At 38.8% G+C, this 23,286-nt stretch overlaps 1 protein-coding gene and 1 long non-coding RNA gene across 2 annotated transcripts in view; one reads left to right on the forward strand and one right to left on the reverse strand.

The window, feature by feature from the left end:
* syne1a (spectrin repeat containing, nuclear envelope 1a) overlaps positions 1-23,286 on the forward strand; it is a 216,644-nt gene that overhangs the window by 148,034 nt on the left and 45,324 nt on the right. Inside the window, exons 78-91 of the mRNA XM_083562574.1 lie at positions 1-335; positions 516-660; positions 750-962; positions 4,473-5,407; positions 6,943-7,108; positions 8,149-8,304; positions 8,684-8,836; positions 10,561-10,743; positions 10,856-10,993; positions 11,458-11,643; positions 16,182-16,304; positions 16,444-16,626; positions 17,657-17,800; positions 19,226-19,423. Of these exons, the coding sequence (XP_083418700.1) occupies positions 1-335; positions 516-660; positions 750-962; positions 4,473-5,407; positions 6,943-7,108; positions 8,149-8,304; positions 8,684-8,836; positions 10,561-10,743; positions 10,856-10,993; positions 11,458-11,643; positions 16,182-16,304; positions 16,444-16,626; positions 17,657-17,800; positions 19,226-19,423 (3,258 nt within the window). The remainder of the gene's footprint in view (positions 336-515; positions 661-749; positions 963-4,472; positions 5,408-6,942; positions 7,109-8,148; positions 8,305-8,683; positions 8,837-10,560; positions 10,744-10,855; positions 10,994-11,457; positions 11,644-16,181; positions 16,305-16,443; positions 16,627-17,656; positions 17,801-19,225; positions 19,424-23,286) is intronic.
* On the reverse strand, positions 21,856-23,211 carry LOC310738013. Its single transcript, XR_014536957.1, has 2 exons — positions 23,082-23,211; positions 21,856-22,090 (listed from the first exon to the last, which is right to left on the reverse strand). It is a non-coding gene; the product is annotated as an uncharacterized lncRNA (long non-coding RNA).

The raw sequence follows: 23,286 nt of genomic DNA on the forward strand, positions 1-23,286 counted from the left end.
GAGGTCTTGCATTCAGCACTATCCTCGCTACAATTGTACCAAAGTGCCTTGAAGTACACTTGGCGGTGGTTCGAAGATGCCGAAGCAGTCTTGAAACAGACGAACAAGGAACTAGAATTGGAAGACCTTTCTGAAAGCCTTGAGGAACTTAAACAGATTTTGACTCAAGAACCGACCATGAAGAAGACCATTAAGGATATTGATGACGTTCTCTTTAAATTGGAGGACTTTGTTGATTCTGGAGTTAAGAACCTCAGAGAAGGCTATGAGGCCACTTGTAAAAGGAGTGCTGAGCTCATGGAGCAGCTTAAATGTCACCAAGAAACCTTAAGCAGGTAACCTCTGTTTTTTTTTACCTGGTACAGATACGGCAAAAAGCTACTTAAGTACATTAACGAATCACATTTACTTCCTTACTGTCCACCACTGCCATTAGTAAAGATTTCAAGTAGTGGTCTTTTGTAGCTCATGCTTGTAGTTCTGATTTGAATATTGTATCAATGGTGTTTTTCTAGCTGTTTGACTCATTGGACATCGTTTCACAAAGATCGAGAAGAACTCATAAATGAGCTGAGCGATGTTGAGAGGAAATTGGCTGTTTTTACAACAGCGAAATCCAGCTCTCTTCAAGAGGCTGAGGACAAGCTTCATTTTCACCAGGTCTCTTCTACCAAGTTTTTTTCCAGACTTGCTTTCTTAGTACAACTTATCTGAGTCGTGTACTAACATTTTTTTTTTTTCCATTATAGGATGTTGTGTTGCACCTGGAGGCTTGTCAGGATAAACTGTTCAATCTCAAAGAACATTTAGGGCAGTTCGAGCAGAAGTATGTGTCTAGTGCTGCAGTTCTTCGTTCAGTCTGTGCACTGGGAAAGCGATGGACTCAGTTATGCAGTGTAGATAAAGCACAGGAGAAGGCGCTCAAGGACACGGTGCATGACTGGAGACGCTTCATTGAGAAGGTAAGAAAGCAGTGCTTATAATAGCACTAAATGCAAAAAACAAAAATGGAACACTTTAATGCCATATGGTGACTGACATAAACTTGTATAAACTGTCCCGCTTGGGGGTTTAAATGCACAAGTAAGAAGTGTGTCTTCAAAGCATGAAATAAATTAAAAGTTAAAAGCAAATTAATGGCATGTGCTGGATCAAGTGCTATTTTAATCAATGCCTGATGAATTACATCCACATTTCCCTCAGGGGTCTACAAAGTATTTATCCATCCCATCCACCCATCCACCCACCCATCCATCCATCCATCCATCCATCCATCCATCCATCCATCCATCGATCCACCTATAATAAAGAAACAATAATGTTTAATTCAAACAGATGTCTGTTTGAATTAAACGTGTGTATATATATATATATATATATATATATATATATATATATATATATATATATATATATATATATATATACAGTACAGACCAAAAGTTTGGACACACCTTCTCTTTCAAAGAGTTTTCTTTATTTTCATGACTATGAAAATTGTAGATTCACACTGAAGGCATCAAAACTATGAATGAACACATGTTGGAATTATATATTGAATTATATACATAACAAAAAAGTGTAAAACAACTGAAAAAGGTCATATTCTAGGTTCTTCAAAGTCGCCACCTTTTGCTTTGATTACTGCTTTGCAAACTCTTGGCATTCTCTTGATGAGCTTCAAGAGGTAGTCACCTGAAATGGTCTTCCAACAGTTTTGAAGGAGTTCCCCGAGAGATGCTTGGCACTTGTTGGCCCTTTTGCCTTCACTCTGCGGTCCAGCTCACCCCTAAACCATCTCGATTGGGTTCAGGTCCGGTGACTGTGGAGGCCAGGTCATCTGGTGCAGCACCCCATCACTCTCCTTCTTGGTCAAATAGCCCTTGATGCCTTTAGTGTGACTCTACAATTTTCATAGTCATGAAAATAAAGAAAACTCTTTGAATGAGAAGGTGTGTCCAAACTTTTGGTCTGTACTCTATATATATAGTCACTGCACCTAAATCCTACAAACGCGTTAACACTGCGTTTGAACAAGAAAACTAGACAACTAGAGGCACAACAAAGTATTACAGCTGAATGTTTGCTGAGAGAGTGTAAATTTGTTCTTCATACTAAGGGAGGATTTTTCAATGGAAATAAAGTCTGGACATTTATAGATTTGTTTGCTCAAAGGAAATCTCCAAACGTTAAATTACCGAGTTTGTTGCCTAGAAACAAAAGTAACACATGTGTATCTCAAAAACCATAAAAGACTGTCTTTTTTGCTTTAAATATCAGTCTTTTTTTAGTTTCCTTTTTTTAAATTGTCTCTTGCATTTGTCTTACATCAGATGCAATTCGCTTCACAGCAAATAAAGAAAAATCTGCAATTGTTTTTCTGCTTTTTGCATTTTCTGTCCCCGACTGTCTCCAAGCTTCAAGGCACATGTTTAGGTTTAAAGCCGGGTGTCTAGACGTTATTAAAAATGCGAATTGCAAAAAAGAAGCAATATTATTCATCCTTTTCTACAGTGGCTGAGTGAATCAGTCAGCTTTCCTGCTTTTCTTCATGGTCATGGTTTGTGTATTGGGAATGATGCAATGGTTGGTAATAATCCAGGATACTATTCAGGGTTTAGGCTGGAAATTTGCCAGCCTACAACAGTGCTCATAAATCTTCTCCGGTTTCTTAGGATGTGATGTAATTAGGCAAAAAATGTGTGTGTGTGTGTGTGTGTGTGTGTGTGTGTGTGTGTGTGTGTGTGTGTGTGTGTGTGTGTGTGTGTGTGTGTGTTTGTATGTAAACTGCATCTTCAATTACATCACCATTTTGCATTTGAATTCGTTTAGTTCTTCCGGTTTCCTGCATGTCTTTAGTGCAGTGCTCAATTCTTCCCTTTTTTGCTCTTGTCCACTTCTCTCAGTATGACATCAGTTTCTTGGGATGACTCATTGCTCCTGTGTGGCCTCGTGACACAAAAAAAAACGAACGAAATGTCACGCGCCAAAGCCTCTTTCTCATTAACGGCTATCACCGGGATGTTATCGTTTGAAGAAAAAAAATAAATACCTTTAAGCCTTATTATCTGTTCATTAACGCAGAATCCATGCCAAAAGTATTCAGACACCCAACTTTTCCACCCATATGTCGTTATTTCCTTATATTGCTACCACAGGCACACGATTGTGTAGGATGTCTTTTGATGTGGTAGCATGACATTTTCCCTTTGCTTGAATGTGAGACCCAAACCTGCTCCAGCATGACAAGACCCCTGTGTTGAAGAAATATCCTTAAGCAGTGATTCCAAACAAAAGGACTCTCTTGCACTGAAAGAGGAAAATGGCTTCAACCAATTGACAGGCATCATTGTCAAAAATATAAAGAAGCACTGGAAAGACAGCAGGTTTACTTCTCACATATACAGCACAGCGTAATTCTTTCTTCTCATTGTAGCACCCATAGAGCAGAGAGTCCAATAGTGGCAGCTTGGCAATGCTGGGGCTTAAACCACCACCTTCCAATCAGTAACCCAGAACCTTAACTATTGAGCCATACTTCTCCCAAGCTGTTCCAGGCTGTACCATTGCTTGTACATTACATAGTAGCTTTAGTGTACAAAAATGTTTTACTTAAAAACCTGCATTTATTGTGCTCCACTCAAACATTATGTACCTTATACAGTATATCAAAGATATAAAAGATACATACCCCAGTGATGAGAGTAAGCTTGTTCTGAGAATGTATGAGGGGCGTTCAGGACGGTACTACACGCAGTAGTAAATAGCTAGCATGTACTATTACTGATAGGCGGTGCACATTTTGCGGGCAGGTCCAGAGGCCGTTAATCAAGATGCCAGGCAACAGTGTTAGTGCGAAGTTTCTCATGCATGAAGGCACATATTTACAGAAGAGTTCAAGCACAATACAGTGATGAGACACTCAGCTGCAGTAAGACATTTGAAATGTAGAAACATTTCAAAGATGGCTGTACATTCGTCAGTGACGATCCTGTGGTGGTCATGGTGGGTTCCTGCTAAAAAAGTGAAGCAGGCTGTTCTAGAATGGTTCAGGCGTACTGACAACACGTTCTATGCCAAATCTTTCCAGGCGTAAGTGTATAAATGTAGCAGGAGAGTATGTCGAAAAAATAAATGCAGTTTCCACTCTGTGAGATTTGTTATTTTATTTTATAAACTCAAAAGCCCCGGTTTGACTTGAACACCCCTTGAATAAACGTACATAATGTTGTGAGAAGTGGTAGTGCAGTGGGTTTGGTGTTGGACTGATCAGGTCAAATCCCTGCACCTCCAACTGCCACTACTGGGCCCTTGAGCACGGCTTTTAACCCTCAACTGTTCACTTGTTGAAAAGAGATAATTGTAGATTGCACTGGAACAATTCCAAAAATTTTAATCTTACCGACATTGATTATAATCTACAACAAACAAAAACGCTCTGCTAAATGTGCACCTCGTGTCGTTATCTATAGCTGGAGAAGATGAGGTCAGTGTCAAAAGACCTGCACAGCCGAGTCCCTGACAGTGTGGTGGAGAAAGCAGCCAGCACCGTTGCCCTCCACAACCTGTTAGAGTATCATGACTCCTTTAGCCGAGAGGTGGAAAGAGAGAACAGCGCCCTGACACTCCTTAGACAACACGCCCTCCACCTGCTCCTCCACTCGGATCCTGCAGGACTAAAGACGCCCAGCGACGCGACTTCCAGGCTTGGCAAGCAACAACTAACAACGCCTGTCAAACACCAACACACACCCTGCAAGCCAGCGACCTCTACCAACAACCAATCAACCTCAGCCGCTCCCTACCACCACATACACACTCCTAATAATCAGTCGACCACACCAATCTCACAGATGGCCAGTCCTAGGAATCAGACAACCAGTACACAGCTAACCACACCCAGTACACAAGCAATAATGTTTACTACACAACCAGCCACACCCAGTATACAATCAATTATGGAATCTATACAACCAGCCACACCCAGCGTGCAATCAACCTCTCCAAACACTCCCAACAACCACTTAGACACTAGCCAACAACCAACCACACCTATTACACAGCCAACCACGCCCATTACACAACCTACCACACCTACTACACAACCAACCACACCCATTACACAACCAACCACATCTACTACACAACTAACCACACCAAGTACACAACCAACCACACCGATTACACAACCAACCACATCTACTACACAACCGACCACACCCACTACACAACCAGCAACACCAAACAACCACTTAGACTCACCTACCACACAGCCAGCTACCCCCAAATCCCAAACAAGCACACATATCAACCCCCTGGCCACTGCCTCCAAGCAGACCAATAAACCCAGCAATAAAGATGTGTTCTGCCTGCATGAGATTCAGGAAATGCAGGAGAAATATGAGAGGTACTTATAAAAACATAACATATCGGATGCCCAGTGTTTCTGCTTGTTTTTCTCTTGAACTGATCTAAGATATAGTACCAGTCTAAAAGTTTTGATACAGCTTCTCCTTTCTTTTTACTTCCTTTTTTATTATTTTCAACATTGTACATTGATACTGAAGCTATCCAATCTATAAACAAACACTTCTGGAATTGTGTTGTAAACAAAAAACTTGGTAAACAACACAGAATAGGTGTAATATCATCTAGAGTGGCTTCATGTAGCTTTGATGATAGCTTGGGCAATCGCATGGCATTCTCTCACCAGACTCACAAGGAAGTCACCTGAAATGGTTTTCATTTCACAGGTGTGTCTTGTCAAGAGTTATTCTGTGACATTTCTTGCCTTTATAATGTACTTGTATAGTGGAAAGGGTGAGTGCAGAGTCAATAACTCTATTATTGCTACTACAACTACTGTACAAATGCATATTATGGGAAGAAACAGTTAAGTAAAGAGAGAAGACAATTAAAGTTGCCAATCTGAAAAATCTCAGGAACCTTTAATGTATGTCCAAGCGCAGGCTCCAAAACCATCAAACATTATGATGAAACAGGCTCTCGTGAAGACCGTCCCAGGAAAAGAAGAACAAGAGCTACCTCTGCTGCAGAGGATACGTTTATTAGAATTACCAACCTCAGAAACCATCGATTTACTGTACATAAATGTTTCAAGTGGCAGACATATTTAAACATCCACTGTTCAGAGGAGTCAGGCTTTGAAGGTTAAATTGAAGCAAAGAAACCATTTTTTTTTTTTAAAGACCTACTAGAAGAAAGCCTCTAAACAGGGTTAACAAATGATTCCTGAATATGTGGTTCCCACTGCGAAGCATGGAGAAGGAGGTGTGATGGTGTTTGCTAGTGACATTGTTGGTGATTTAGTTAAAATTGAGGCCACACTTAACCAACATGGCTACCACAGCATTTTGCAGCAACATACCATCCCATCTGGTTGGTTATTAGTAGGATCATCATTTGTTTTCCAACAGGACAATGTCCACAAACACACCTCTAGAGCTATTTGTCCAAAAAAAAAAGAGAGTGATGGAGTAATGCATCAGATGACCTGGCCTCCATAATCACCTGATCAAAATCCAGTTGAGACGGTTTAAATTGAGATTGACCGTAGTGTGAAGGAGAAGCAGCACTCAAGCACTCAACACCTCTGGGAAAACCATTCCAGGTGACTACCTCATGAGGCTGTTCGAGAGAATTCCAATAGTGTGGAAAGCTGTTATCAAAGCAAAAAGTGTTAAAGAATAGAAACCATTCTTATATATTTTATTTTTGTTTACTATATACTCCTATGTGTGTTCTTTTTTTATAGTTTGGATACCTTCATTATTAATGTACAATGAAATAAAGAAAACCCACTGAAGGAGAAGTTGTGTCCAGATTTTTGGACTGGTCCTGTATATTTAATTCACATCCTAAAGTGTTTTTACTTCGTGACCCGTTTACATCAAAGCTCTTATATGTATATATTATACCCAGCCTTCTGCAGAAAGTGTGCATGAGCCGCCAGCAGGTGCAGGCTGAACTGCTGGAGCGAGAGGAGGTGGAGAGGGAGCTGGGACTTGTAAAAGGCTGGATCCAGGACACACAGGGCCTGTTACTCAGCCCTACAGCTGACCTGGACACCCTGCTCTCCGACCTGGAGGTAAAAAAAAATGCACCATGTTGTTCCGGTCAGATTTAATTAGCGGCACAGAGATACCAAGTCTGGTGTGAAGTTTCTCAACAAAAGTAGTTCAATGAGAGACGTGTCTAGAAAGTGACTACCACTATTATTGCAGAGATTGTATTATGATTTTAAATGTATTTATAACGCCTCCTAATGCTAGATTAGTTTATTTCGTTTTGCACCATACAGACAATTAAGCATTACTTTTCAAGAGATAAATTGCCTATTAAAAGCATTTTTACTATCATTGACATTTTTTTATATTCACTGCTATTGAAATCAAAACATTTATGCATATGGTAGGTGGGTGAATCTAACAATCTAACAATAATTAGTGTACGTTGATAACTAGAGGTCGACCAATAGTGGATTTTACCGATACCAATAGCTAGATTGCAAATAACCGATTAATCAACCAAAAGTTTTTAAAACTGGATAAAAACATACTCCACGTAAAATAGTACTAAACTTCTACAAAATGACTAAATCGTGAAAATGTGGCAAAGGAAATAAATTCTTTAAAAAATATATTTTTTTATAAATTATATATTGTAAATTATAAATAATAAATATAACATAGCGCTCTCCGTGCAGCGTGCCGGTGAAACGTGTAAAAACAAACAGCATGTGGTGTCCGTGATTCGCCTCTAGAGGCTGCTTTCATAATGACAGCGGAACAGTTTTTTTTTTGTTGTTTAAAAGCCAACCTCTATGATCAAATACAGATATGACAGGAGTAAAACATATATTTTAAATAAAATTGTCAAAATATGTATCGAGCATTTGTTTAGAGGTAGGTTTCAAATGTGGGGGCCATATTTTGGGGACCCCTCATCTTAGGTCACTGGTGTAGCCAGGTAATGCATATGATTCTGATTCGATGTCTGAACAGTGCACAAACAACCACCTATTTAAATCCGAGTAGCCAAAATGCACTAGAACAAATTATATCAATTGATTTCTACTTCGAAATCTTTATCCAGAGAGCTCTGACGAATGTTTGTTGAATGCCTTAGACGGCTCATGACGGCGTTCAGTCTCAGCGGCAGGCCCTGGAGCAAATCGCGGATCGCCAGCAGATGAAATACAAAGACCTCCATGCCACTGTTCCCTCTGAGATCAGCACCCAGCTGGCACAGGTCACACTGGCGCTGGGCTCGGCAGAGGACCAGGTACAGGCTTGCACAAATACACACACCTTCACAAGCTTTTCCAAACCTTCAGCTAAAACACTTTGCTGTGTCTCTTGCAAAACTTTCAATGTTCTTCACTAGTTGGAGATTGAAGTACGGAATGGGAGCCATGTTGGTTCCTTTCACTTTCCAGAATAAGTCTCCAACCTTCCCTGCTCCACACCAACCCCAAACCTTTACACGCCCATCTCCACAGAACTTTCTTCCACTCATTCACTGTCTAATTTCCAAAAACACCATAAAAACCTAGAAAGACTGAGGCAGGTGAAATACTAGAAAATAAAATCTGCTTCGGAAAAGCTGGGGTTCTGGTGTTTTCTTTTGCCCCCAAAAGTGTTGAACCTTTCCTGTTTTGCAGGTGCAAAGCCGAGAAAAAGAGGTGCAGCACAGCCGAGACGTTAAAGAAGACTTTACTGCCAGACTGAAGGACATCTCAGAGAAAGTCAGTGCCGTCTCTATGAGACTAAAACAGAAGAGTGTGGATGTAGAAGAGGCCAAAGAAGAGACAGAGGTACTGTGCCGTCTTTCAACACGCGCTTCCTTTTACTCTATGTCTCAGTCGAGAAGGCAGTGGTGGTTCAGTGGTTAAAAGGCTCTGGGTTATTGATCCGAAGGTCGATGGTTCAAGCCCTGGTATCGCCAAACTGCTACTGTTGGGCCCTCGAGCAGGGCTCTTAAGGCTTAAATCAGGATTCTAAAGGAGTCACTTGGTGTAGACAAAAAGAGGTTTTATTTGTTTTGTTTGCTTTCTTTTTAAGTCTCGTGGAAGCCTTGAGCAGTTGCATTTACTGACTAACGTTTTAATAAATATTTGTCCATGAATATGTATTAAATTCTTCCGAATAGTCCATTCTTTTCATTTCATAATGTTTCTCTCCAAGTTGGACTCTATTCAGTCAGATTCACATTACATGTTACTGTAAGGCCACCAGAAATAAACAGTTTTGGCTCTTGGTAGCTTTAATTGCGTGCTGATTGTAGCTGTTGCTTCAACCAATCAGATTGCGACTTGCTGACTCCGAGGCCCACAGGCAGGCGTCCAGTCAAGTTAGAATTTTCATTGGTCTTTTGATTGGATGGTCAGAGAGCACATTAGTCAGAGCTCGCAACCCGCATTTGTAGCAAACTGCAGAAGCTTAAATATAGTCGTGTGGATTTGTTAGCTGTTTTTTTATTCCACAACGACTGACAGAGGAGAAGAAAATTGATTTGGTCGCGGATACACTTAAAAGGACATTTACAAGAAAGACATCGTGAGGGAAGTTTGACCCAAACAGTTCAAACCAATGGTCAAGTTTTTTGGTAAACCGTTCATACGTTTGCGTTTTCCTTACCTGTAGAATTTGCACCAAAACACACCATTTGCCTTCATTTCAAATCCCCAGGAAATCCATAATGCATGGAAATGGTGTATGTGGAGGTGCAGTTGTGGCTCCAGTGAAAGGAGACGTGTTGAATTGTGTTCATTGTGTTTCCTGCTTTAGTGTTGACATTCGTAGCATCAAAAAGATGGTATTAAGAGGTGGATTGATTAAGGCAGGACACCACTAAAGGCCTGGGGGTGAAATTCATGGCCTGATACTGTTTTAGAGTAAAAACTAATTGTAATAAGAAAGCGATTTGACTCTATGAGCAGGTTTGATTCTACTTCAAATTGACTCGAATGCAAGAAACGAATGAATTTGTTTCATTTGTTTTCAAGTGGACATGATCAGAACAGAAAAAAGCAATGCGATTCCACTCGGAATCAATGGGATTCGCTTTCAAATAAACTCGATTGCCGTGAGAAAGTTATTTCAGTCAATTTGAGTGCTTTTTTTGTTTGCTTTCGTTCGAGTCTCTCCGGATCCCTGCAGCTGCTGTCTGGAACAACTGAATCGTCTCTAGGTTACAAAGGGAACGAGACGCTGCGACAAAACTCTTTGGGAACGCCCCAAAGCGTTTCGACGCAGCTTGAGTTCCCAGAGGGGAACTGCTTTCTCACTCAAGTTGAGGTTCCTTGAAAGCAAACTAGTTCCCCTTCGAATTGACTTCATAGCGGGAAATAAATCGCTTGAACCTTTTGAGTTTTTTCGACTTGTTTGCTCACCACAAACTCGATCATAATGAGAAAGCGATTTGACTAGAAATAATTTGTGAATAAATCACTGGCTGTGTTGAACCATAGCATTACTCTACTGTATGTATCAGTTAGAAAAGAAATGAATGATTCCCTGGTGTTCATGTTCCATACAGAATCTGCGTGAGGAGCTGGAGGACTGCTCTCATGCTCTCTCCGAGCTGGACATGGCTGTGCAGGAGTTCGGGGAGCAGAACCCTCTTTTGGCCCGGCAGCTGGGTGCCACGCTGTGCAAACTGACCGAGCTCCACTCTCAGACCAACAAATTTGCAGAGGGACGGACCACTCGGCTCAAGAAGGTGAACACGGAGAGACGAATCTCTGTGACGTTCATACGGAAACTGAAACGGTGCAGGTTTACACCATTGAGGTTGTAGTCTCCTGATCAGTCTCCTCTTGGTCTCGTTCCAGGCTGAGCAGCACTTCGAGGAGTTTAACCACAGACTCACCCTGATACTCAACTGGACAGAAAAGGCTGAGACTCTAGTGTTCTCCAGCATCGTGTGGAGCCCTGCCTCGATGATCCAGGAGCAAATCAGAACGCACCAGGTAGGAAGGTTCTGGCCAATCAGAATCAAGGATTCGACAGCGGTATAAAAATTGTTTATGTAATACATTTTAGAGTGAGGATGGAAGTTTTGTAGCACATTGTGCTAATCAGACAAGAAACTTCAATGAGGCTTCCTGTATCTAGATCAGGGGCCAAACAGAACTACTGGGTGATATGAGAAGAGAAAAGTGGAGCTTAGTATAACAGGAAACAGTAATCTTTCTAACAAAATGCAACCTATTAAAAGAAAATATATAGCAAATATAGACAAATTACCTTACAATATCAACAATATTTTAATTTAAAAGTATCATGATATTATTCATCATGATATCAATATTATATTGTCATATCATCCAAGCCCTATGCACTGGTAATGCTGTAGATACTCTGGTTCAGAAAATTCTTCTCTTGGTTCGTAAACGTAATAAAAAGTTGCGTGTGTTTTTATGTCGTGGTGCAGACGCTGCTGCGGGAGTGGAGGAAGCTGCAGGGGGAGATGGAGGCGCTGATGAAGAGAGTGGAATTGTTGGGAGAGGTGGTGCACACCAAAGCACTTTACCAGCAGGTGGCAGAGCTGAGCCGTCACGCCGAAGAGCTGCAGCAACGAGCCCAATCACGCCTGCTCAACCTACAGGACGCTGCGAAGGTAACGCCACACACACACACACACACACACACACACACATACACACACACACACACACTGTCAAAGACATGGACACCACGGAGCATTCATTGATATGCATTATTATTATTATTATTATTATTATTATTAGAGTACATGTGTGTGAATGAGAGGGAGGGCAGTGGATCGGTGCGGTTGCAGGGAGAAGAGGTGGAGAAGGTGGAGGAGTTCAGGTATCTGGGGTCAACAGTGCAAAGTAATGGAGAGTGTGTTAGGGAAGTAAAGAAAAGTGTGCAGGCAGGGTGGAGTGGGTGGAGAAGAGTGATAGGAGTGATTTGTGATAGAAGAGTATCTGCAAGAATGAAAGGGAAAGTTTATAGGACTGTGATGTTGTATGGATTAGAGACAGTGGCATTGAGTAAAAGGCAGGAGGCAGAGCTGGAGGTAGCAGAGCTGAAGATGTTGAGGTTTTCGTTGGGAGTGACGAAGATGGACAAGATTAGAAATGAGTTTATTAGAGGGACAGCGCATGTAGGATGTTTTGGTGACAAGGTGAGGGAGGCGAGATTGAGATGGTTTGGACATGTGCAGAGAAGGGACATGAATTATATTGGTAGAAAAATGCTGAAGATGGAGCCACCAGGTAGGAGGAAAAGAGGAAGGCCAAGGAGGAGGTTCATGGATGTGGTGAGGGAAGACATGCAGGTAGTTGGTGTGAAAGAGGCAGATATAGAGGACAGGGTGGTATGGAGACGGATGATCCACTGTGGCGACCCCTAATGGGAGCAGCCGAAAGAAGAAGAAGAAGAAGAATTATTATTATTATTATTCAAGATGTTAGGTCCCCTGGTGGTCTAGTGGTTAAGATGCAGCGCTCCGACCGCTGCGACCCGGGTTCGATTCCCGGTCAGGGAACCATCCCCAGCCACTCTTAGTGCCGGTCCCAAGCCCGGATAAATTGGGGAGGGTTGCGTTAGGAAGGGCATCCAGCGTAAAACATGTGCCAAATCAAATGTGCGGAGGATCCGCTGTGGCGCCCCCTAACGGGAGAAGCCGAAAAGAAAGTTTTATTATTCAAGATGTTACATTGGATTTTTTAATGTTTCGTATTTAATTATGAGCATCGTGAAGTCTGAGCAGGAAGTATTGACAGCCTTAAGGATTGTACGGAAGTACCATTATTAAAAAAATTCAACATAAATAAATATATACATGAATATACATGAATAATTACACCATGTTAAATGAAGCAATATTAAATTCATTTATACAACTAATTTCTACATGTATTATTTTTTTGTATTTTCCTGTTTATTTACTTATTTATCCATTTATTTATATTGGTATTTCTACAGTTGTAAATGTATTTTTTATCAGAGGTGCACAAGTCCACACATCCTTTAAGTAAAAGTGCAGATGTTTTAAAAGACTCGTAAACGCTGACGTTCTGACTGCACTTTTATACTCAGGTTAAAGTAAAGAAGTTTGGGCTTTGACATGTACTTAAGACTTAATGTCATTTTAGTGTCCTGCTGAAAACTGAACCTCACGTCATATTAATATTCGGGCTGTCAACTGATTAAAACATTTAATCGCAACTTAATCGCACATTTGTATCTGTTCTAAATGTACCATTTTTATACCATATTAATACTTCATGTTTTTAATTCTCTAATCAACATGGGCATGGAGAAATATTAATGCTTTATGCAGTTGTATGTTTATTATTAGTGAAACCGAACTCAACATTGAGCATGAAGACAAAATATTCTTGTAAATATTTATTTAAATATATTTTTATTATAAGTAATTATGGTGGTTTAAATGACGTGAATCATCAGGACACCAAACGGAACTTTTGCTACGTTTCCACACGGACGGTTAATAAACTGTGCCTCGGTTAACTTTCATACGGTTTACATAATCAGAGAATATTTGTATTCAATGTGAATTTATTTAAAAGTAGACATTTCAAGCTTTCTATACATATAATTATTGTGTCTGTGAGGCAAATATTCACTGAGATTCAGGTTGTTTTATTTATGTGTTTGCAAAGAGAGATGGCAGAGAGCGCCCCCTGTCTGTTCACTTTATTTTTACAAAAGCAGAGGGTTTTGTTAGTGTATACAAATAAACGTAGATCCTTTATAGATTCGAATGATGTATTGCTCTTATCTTTAAGATCAAAAAAGTCATTTAAGGTTTTTTTTTTCGTTATGAGGGGGAAAAAAAACACAAAACGCCCCGCTGCGTTTGTCGACCCCCAGAGGGTTTACTGATTAAGAATATTTTTCGTGGGAATTTATTATAGATTTTATATCTGATTCAAGGAAGGACGTTGTAAATAAATGTATGTTGCGCTGAAGGTTTCGATTTCTCCTCTTTTATATTTAGTTATTTATTTATGTATTTAGTCAAACAGAAACGCGCGCTAATAAAATTTACTGCCGGTAAAATGCATTTGCGTTTTGAAAGCTCTAATTAGTATACTAATACAAAAACGAATTTCAAATGTTGTTATCTAATGAATGTATCCAGGCTGAAGATCCACCATATAGAACACAAGCAGAGAAATGATGATGATGATGATGATCAGGAATGTCTGTGATCTCAGTCATATTTACATCACTGACTTCCTCTGTCTCATCCACGTTAACCCCAAACTTCTTACTGCCTTCTGACTGCTCATTGTGAGCTTCATAAACTAGTCTATGTCTGTGGTGTGAGAGAGACAGGAAATAATACACCAGTGGATTAAAAAAGTCGCACAATGACAAAAAAATCGGTTGATGGGCTGAAAACGGCACAGCGAGAAAAAAAAAAATTAATCGTCACCAAATTAATAGATAAAGTAACGAGTCTGTTTTGAAAATGTAAGAAGTAGAAAGTACAGATATTTGTGTAAGAATGTAGAGCAAAAGTAAAAAATTTGCCTAAAAAATAAACACTGAAGTAAAATACTGATACCAGAAAAATCTTCTTAAGTACAGTAACGGAGCATTTTTACTTCGTAACTTCCCTCCTGTGATTCCTATTAATCAATGCTTTTATTTATTATTTTCTGTATGCGACTATTTATTTACATATTTATTTCTGATTTCTATATTATTTATTTATTCTCAAATTTATTTGCTTTATTTTTATAATGTATGTGTGTGTGTATATATATATATATTTTTTTTTCTACTTAATAATTCATTTATTTATTTGTTGATTTATAAAGTTCTGTATGTTTGCATTTATTTATTTACTTATTTATTTATTTTTCTTCTTCTGTAAGGTAAGTTGTTTAATTCTAATAAAACTCTGCCCTCTAGTGGTTGTGTTTATACAATGCATGTCACCTTCATGTTTTCTCCTCAGCCTCAGGTTTAGTCTTCAGTGTTCTGTGAGGATTAGAACAAATGAAAGAGATTTTAATAAAACGTCTCTTCTCTCAATCACTTACATTACAAATCGCATCTCATATCAAAGTCAAGAAAAAGAAAGAAAAGCTGGTGAAGGACTAACTGCTCCTAGCAGATTTGAACTAACAGATTTGAGATTTTATATATGAAACATTTATTTATAAAGGTCTAAGTCCTGAGCTGTAACGTCCTCATCTGGAAACCGATTTTCGAGACGCGTGCAGGATAATCGCCCCATTTAAACACGTCTGAGAGGAGTTTCCTGTTATTAAACACGTTTTAGAAATGTAGGTCAACGACGTGACCCGCATAGGAGCATGTTTCACTCTTTCCTTTTTTTTAGATTGTTTCATCAGCCGTGACAGGGAGGATAAACCACTTGAGCTTTCATGAAAGCATTTTAACATACATCATCCGGCCAAAAGTATTAGGACACCTGCCTTTTTCACCAATATGTGCTACTTCCCCAAACTGTTACCACAAAGTTGGAGGCACACAATTGAAGACGTCTTTGGATGCTGTAGCTTTTGATGAAGTTCTCCCTTGAACTAGGAGACCCAAACCTGTTCCAGCATGACCCAGGATCTCCTGCTGTAGCGCCTATTTAACACCTTTGGGATGAATGTAAACGTGAAAAGAAATCAGATCAGCTCCTATTTATACTTAAACATCTGGGAAGTAAAAAAAAAAAAAAAAAAAAGATCTCGATACCAACAATATCTCAAGAAAAAGTATCATGACACAATTTATCACAATATCAATATTATATCATATCGCCAGAGCCCTAAGTGCTATTAATGCTGCTCTCTCAATAGACTGAGATAGATAGAGTTGGAACAGAGGCCATGAAAGCCTTTTTACAAGAGATTTTTTTTATAAATATGACCCTGTATTGTATATTTACATTAGAAATATATATATATATATATATATATATATATATATATATATATATATATATATATATATATTTGTATAAAAGTTTGTCGATTCTTCGATCTAGACACTTTCTGATTCCCTGCATTTGAAATAAAATTGGTATTTCATCAAAAACTGTGGATTTCAGTCTGTTAGTGAGTCACATGACCCAGAAATATAAGATTAAAAAGCGGTTTGCTCAAGAAAAGACAATGCTCTTCGCTCTCGTTCCAGGATCTGAGCAGGCTGGAGAGTGAGGTGAGGAGCCTCCACAGGTCCATAGAGCGAGTCCAGGAGACATTGGCTTCCCCTAAACTGGCTCGCCTCAGTCTCAGAGAACAGCTGCTCCAGAGACAGGTGAGGATATTTGAAAGACTGTTGCTGGAGTGTGTGTGTGTGTGTGTGTGTGTGTGTGTGTGTGTGTGTGTGTGTGTGTGTGTGTGTGTGAAATGCTGAGGCGCAAGAAATTCATCAAGATGTTCTGTATGTCGTGCAGCACCTGCTGACAGAAATGGAGGGCTTTAAGGTGCAGGTCCAGGCCGTGCAGAAGTGTATGAGCGCTCTGCATCTGCCCGAGGACACCATGGCCACGTTACCGCTGTGCGTCACTGCGCAGAGTCTACAGCAGGACAGCAGCCATCTCCAACACACCACGATACAGCAGTGTAACATTCTGCAGGTACACACACACACACACACACACACACACACACACACACACACTAACTCTATAGAAATCCATTACAGCTGGTACTACTACCAAATGTCTCCAATGGTGCCAATACTTATGCATCACGGATGCTAAGATTCAGCGATTCGCATCAGTGTGTCGGATTTCAGAAAGTTGCCTTTTGTATCACGATGCCAAATTTTTTTTTTTTACATATTTGAGTCGGTATTAAAACTATTTATATATCATTATTAGTAGATGTGCTACACTTTTATTGTTTCAAAACAAATCAAATTGTATTCGTCTCATACACATTCATCCAGAGCACGTACATGTAGTGAAGCGCTTCAGTCAAAAAGAAATGGAAATAGAATATTTTCTAATTAATAAATACAATTTAATTAAAAGATAAAGTAGAAAAGTACAAAATATGAAGTATACAATATAAGTATACTGTATATAAAAAAGTTTCAACAAAGTCATTGTTATTGTTGTCATTGTATTTAGAAACTGACCGAGATTTAATATGTAGGTCGATTTCTTGCCACTAAACTTTTTTCTTGAGCGCGTTCTACGTGAATACGACGCATCGCAACACTACGGAGGCCGAGGCGTGTCCCAAAAGTCACATAGAATACAGATTAACATGGCAGAGGTAGAGCTGTGACTTCCTGCTCACAGAACAGGAAAAGAGCGTCTGGGTTTGTTAGCACTACATAGGCGTGTGTGTGAGAGAGACATGAGTTAGAAGTTAGAAGGCACTTAAGTAAATTGATGATTTGCTTTCCACTGCATCACATTGTGTCGAATGAAATTGTATCGCTTTAAATCGCTTCGGTAGCTGCGGCCTCAGTAATGAAGATGCACTTTCCTATAATGCATGGCTCTTTATATAGAGTGATTAACAGGAGACTGTAACACAGAGCCAGGTGCTTTAGGTGTGTGTGTGTGTGTGTGTGTGTGTGTGTGTGTGTGTGTGTTTGTGTGTGTGTGTGTGTACGCTCAGTGGAGCTAATGATCTCTGTGCACGTGTTCCCAGGAGGCCGTGGTGCAGTACGAGCAGTACGAACAGGAAGTGAAGAACCTCCAGAAGATGATCGAAGAAGCGCAAAGGGTTATTCAGGACCGACCCGTCGCCACCGGCAACATCCACGAGCTCCAGACGCAGATCCATCACCATGAGGTGAGCGACGAAAGCTCGGTTCTTCTACACAGCTCCCGTCATATCGAAGTACACATTCTTAGGACGGGAAAAAATTTATTTATTTATTATAGCTTAGGTTTTTATTTAGGATTTCAGATATTTATTTATATAGATGAAGAAAAAAAAAAAATAATAATTAATAAAAAAATAAATATATATATATATATATATATATATATATATATATATATATATATATTTTTTTTTTTGTATTATTATTATTATATTTTATTAGTTGAAAAATATATATTTAAAAAAATTATATATTATAATATATATATATATATATATATATATTTGTTTTTTTTTATTATTATTATTATTAAAATATAATAAAAAAAAAAATCTAAATTAAAATAAATTAGGGTTTTTCCAGCAGATCTGAATTTAATATACATTTCTACTTATTGGCAATTTAATTTAATTTATTTATATTATTTATATAAATTATATTATTTATTTAAAACATTTTTCTACTAGTAACCCACTTAAATATACAAATATAAATAATAATAAATTGAAAACATTTATTAAACTGTAAATTCTGTTTAAAAAAAAAATAATCTCACAATTTGTCATTTTTTTGTGAAATAAATCAATAATTTTTTCAGTAATATGACACTATGTTGCTATAGTGGGCGCACAAACTTTGGACTATATATTTGTTTGATATTTTTTATAGATAATTATTGATTTATATATGAATATAAATCTTTATTTTCCCTGTTATCTGATGGCTGTAGTTCAACTCATCGGTGTGTGTGTGTGTGTGTGTGTGTGTGTGTGTGTGTGTGTAAATGAAATCTAAGCTCTCCTCGCTTTTGCTTGTGTTGTTTGTGGTGAAGCTGCTCGTGATTGGTGCAGAGGAAGGAAGGAAATCACAGAGGACAGGCAGCTAAGCTCCTCCCCCTTCCCTTCTCTTACACTCTGAGGTCATTTCCTTTGCCGGCTGTTTCCTCTTTGTGTGAATGTGCATGTGTGGCTGTTTGGAGAGGAAGTCCTGCCTCATTCCCCACATTCTTCTCCCCCCTCACTTCTCCCTCCTCCTACATCTCTTTCCATTTTCTCCTTCGCCAGTTGGTTCAGAGCTGCGCCTTTCATGCAGACTTCTGCTCCAGGCCTTGGTAACTGTACCACCCAGAGTGCGCTCTGATTGGTCAGGAATTCACAATCGAGCTTTTCTGGGTGGGTTTTTTTTCCCTTCACTGCAAACAGCCGGAGAAGATAGCTAGTGAGACAGATAGAATGATAGAGAGAGATGAATCTGTCTAGCTCCTCTCCCTGTTCTCCAAGGCTTACCCTTGTGATTTAGCTTCATGCTGGTTTTGGATTCAAACCAGACCTTCTTTAGAGCTGAGAAGGCATCTAACAGGATATAATGTGGCGTTGTGCGTGATGTGACAGGAGCTGGCCCAGAAGATAAAAGGTTACCAGGAGCAGATCGCAGCCCTGAACATCAAGTGTAAGATGCTGACGGTGAAGGCCAAGCATGCCACCATGCTTCTAACGGTCAGCGAGGTCGGAGGGATCTCAGACGGCCTGGAGGAGCTTGAGGAGGAGGAGATGACCAAACACCCCGCAACACACCCCTCGGTTGTTATGGTGAGTCAGTTACACACACACACACACACACACACACACACACATGCCAGGATTGTTGCATGAGTTTCAGAATCAGATCTGTGCTCCTTTTCCGGACATGGTTTTCTCGTGGTAGGCAGAGGGGCTGAGATCTTGTTGATTTTATTTGATTATAGTGGTCATCCTGTCATTATCAAATAACATGGGATCCAGTGATCATTAAACATCTGAATATAGAAAATAAATTACTTTCCAACATGGTATAAATGTGTTTCAGTGCTGTTAAGTATGTTTTATAAAGTTATGAAGGAACGCTGAGATGCTGTAAGTCACACTGGCATATAACGTATACTGACATGATGCTTATGTACTGTATGTCATACTGACATACAACTAATACTTATATACACACGCCATAATTATTTATAACTTTTACTAAAATGTGTCTAAACATAGACCTTATTGCATGGATGTCAAAATGACGCAGCATACTTTCATATCTCACAGTGACATGCAGCTCAGGCTTATGGATGTTATAATGACGGGTATCTTATTCTTATGGAGGTCATATTAACGTATCTCAGATTTAATGACGGTGCTCAGGCTTATGGATGTCATAATGACCTGTACCCTATATTTATGGATGTCATAATGACATATACCGTATGCCTACAGATGCCATAATGTTATGAACCTTAAACGTATGTATGTCATAATGCCATGCAGCTCAGGGTTATAGGTCACAATGACATGCAGCTCAGGCTTATGGATGTTATAATGACAGGTATCTTATACTTATGGGGGTCGTATTAACGTATCTCAGATTTAATGACGTAGCTCAGGCTTATGGATGTCATAATTACATGTACCTTATATTTATGGCTGTCATAATGATGTGTTCCTCAGCCATAATGACATCTACCTTGTACTTATAGATGTCATAATGACATGTACCTTATACCTACAGATGCCATAATGTTATGAACTTTAAACTTATGTATGTCATAATGCCATGCAGCTCAGAGTTATGGATGTCACAATGACATGTAGCTTATACTTATGGATGTAGTAATGGCGTACATTATACTTGAAGCGGTCATAATGACATGTAGCTTGGACTTATAGATGTCATATGGATGGCATGATGTACCCTAAGATTTATAGATGCTATAAGGACCTGTACTAACAAATGCCTTAATATTATATACCTCAAACTAATGGATGTCATAATGTTGTGTAACTTATATTTATGGAGGTCATCATAACATGTATCTTAGATTTAATGACATGTATCTCAGGCTAATGGATGTCATAATGACATTTACCTTACACTACCAGATACCATAACGTTATATACCTCAAACTTAGGGATGTCATAATGATCTGTAACTTATATTTATCATATATTTGTCATTATAACATGGTACTTTTAATGACATGTATCTCAGGCTAATGGATGTCATGATGACATGTAGGTCAGACTTATGGATGTCATAATGACCTGTACTTTATATTTATGGATGTCATAATGACATGTAGGTCAGACTTATGGATGTCATAATGACCTGTAACTTATATTTATGGATGTCATAATGACCTGTAGGTCAGACTTATGGATGTCATAATGACCTGTACTTTATATTTATGGATGTCATAATGACATGTAGGTCAGACTTATGGATGTCATAATGACCTGTACTTTATATTTATGGATGTCATAATGACATGTAGGTCAGACTTATGGATGTCATAATGACCTGTATTTTATATTTATGGATGTCATAATGACATGTAGGTCAGACTTATGGATGTAATAATGACCTGTAACCTATATTTATGGATGTCATAATGACATGTAGGTCAGACTTATGGATGTCATAATGACCTGTAACTTATATTTATGGATGTCATAATGACATGTAGGTCAGACTTATGGATGTCATAATGACCTGTACTTTATATTTATGGATGTCATAATGACATGTAGGTCAGACTTATGGATGTAATAATGACCTGTAACTTATATTTATGGATGTCATAATGACATGTAGGTCAGACTTATGGATGTAATAATGACCTGTAACTTATATTTATGGATGTCATAATGACATGTAGGTCAGACTTATGGATGTAATAATGACATGTCCATATGCTTATGGCTAACATATACCTCATATTTAGGAGGTGATAATGACGTGTGCCTCATACTTACGACTATAATAATGACTTCAAACTTATGGGCGTCATAATAACACATACTATATGTTATATATGTTACAATGACTAAACTTTTATATCAACCTATTTATGCGAAGTGGGCGGAGCTTAAAACATTCTAAAAGAAAGGTTTAGAAAATGCGACAGAATCGTGTTTGTGGTGATTTAGCATGATATGACTCTAGATTAAAGATTAAGTTTATCACGTTGCAGTAAGTTTAGGACTGGAACATGACTGAGAGAACACGCGTCCACTTTATTCAGTATAGCATATTCTGCACAAATATTGCACTGTGGGTTAAATAAAAGAACATGGCGCATATTGACCTTTCTTAAAAGTCAGCATTCATATTATTCCGCCTTCATTCTTCTCCTCCAGGCAAGATTCTTGCTTGTTCTTCTGTTTTCTAGTGGTTTAGGAAACTCTTGTGAGTCTCATCCCGGGTGAACAATTGGCCAGTGGTTGCATCACTGAAAACAGAAAGTTCCAAATGCTGGTTGTGCTTTTTGCCCAATGCATTCCTTATGGCCCAGTGAAAGTGTGTGTGTGTGTGTGTGTGTGTGTGTGTGTGTGTGTGTGTGTGTGTGTGTGTGTGTGTGTGTGTGTGTGTGTGTGTGTGTGTGTGTGTGTGTTTAAGAGAGGCGGCTGCTTCTGCTGCTTGAGAAATGAACATTGTTAGCACAGAGGAGCTCATTTTATTCTAATAGCTCAAAGGTGAAACACTTTCCTCCAGTCTGAAGCCCTTTTGGGACAAGCAATCAGGGAAGCTGTACTGGATCCAGACCCGGTCAGGGTTTGAGGGTTTGGTAGACCTTTTCTTATATGCAGAGGGTATCTGAGTGTCAGTTCTAGTATTCTCTTCTCTTTTTAGATGTAATAATGATACATAACTTATACTAATAAGTTCTAATGACATATACCATGTAATTGTAGAAGACCAAATGTCACATTATATACATGTACTTATGGATCTCATAATGACATTTTTCTTATACATGTGGATGTCTTATTGATTTATACCTTATATATTTGGACATAATAATGATATGTACCCTATACGAATGGACATCATAATGACATATACCTTGTACTTATGGATGTTCATAATGACATGCTGTATACATATGGATGTCAATGACATGTATCAAATGCGGATGGACGTCATATTGACATCATATTCATATGAATATCATGATTATATATATGACATATGGATGCCAAAATGAAATGCCTGTACAAATGAATGCCATAATGACATGTTCCTTATACACATGGATGTCATAATGACATACAATATACATATGGATGTCATTATTAAATGTACTTTATAAATATGGATGTCATAATGACATGTACCTTATACACATAGAGGTCATAATGACATGTACCATATATATATATATAATGACATGTGCCTTATACCTTTCATATGGATTTCAAAGCCACATACTAAATACTTACTGGACAGTTTCCCTTTAGAACAAAATGAGGGTTTGTGGTGGATGGTGGGCCTTTTTCAGCTTTCTCAAGAATTAGTGACACTACCAGGCTTTGAGGGACCAGGTAATGATCTTGTGCAGGTGAACACCAGGTATCGCACCATGTCCTCCTGAAGTCAACAAGCATATCATATGTTTTATTCACATTCAGAAAGATTTTTTTTTTT

This window comes from Silurus aristotelis (genome assembly GCF_946808225.1).
Source record: "Silurus aristotelis genome assembly, chromosome: 15".
Taxonomy (NCBI): Eukaryota; Metazoa; Chordata; class Actinopteri; order Siluriformes; family Siluridae; genus Silurus; species Silurus aristotelis.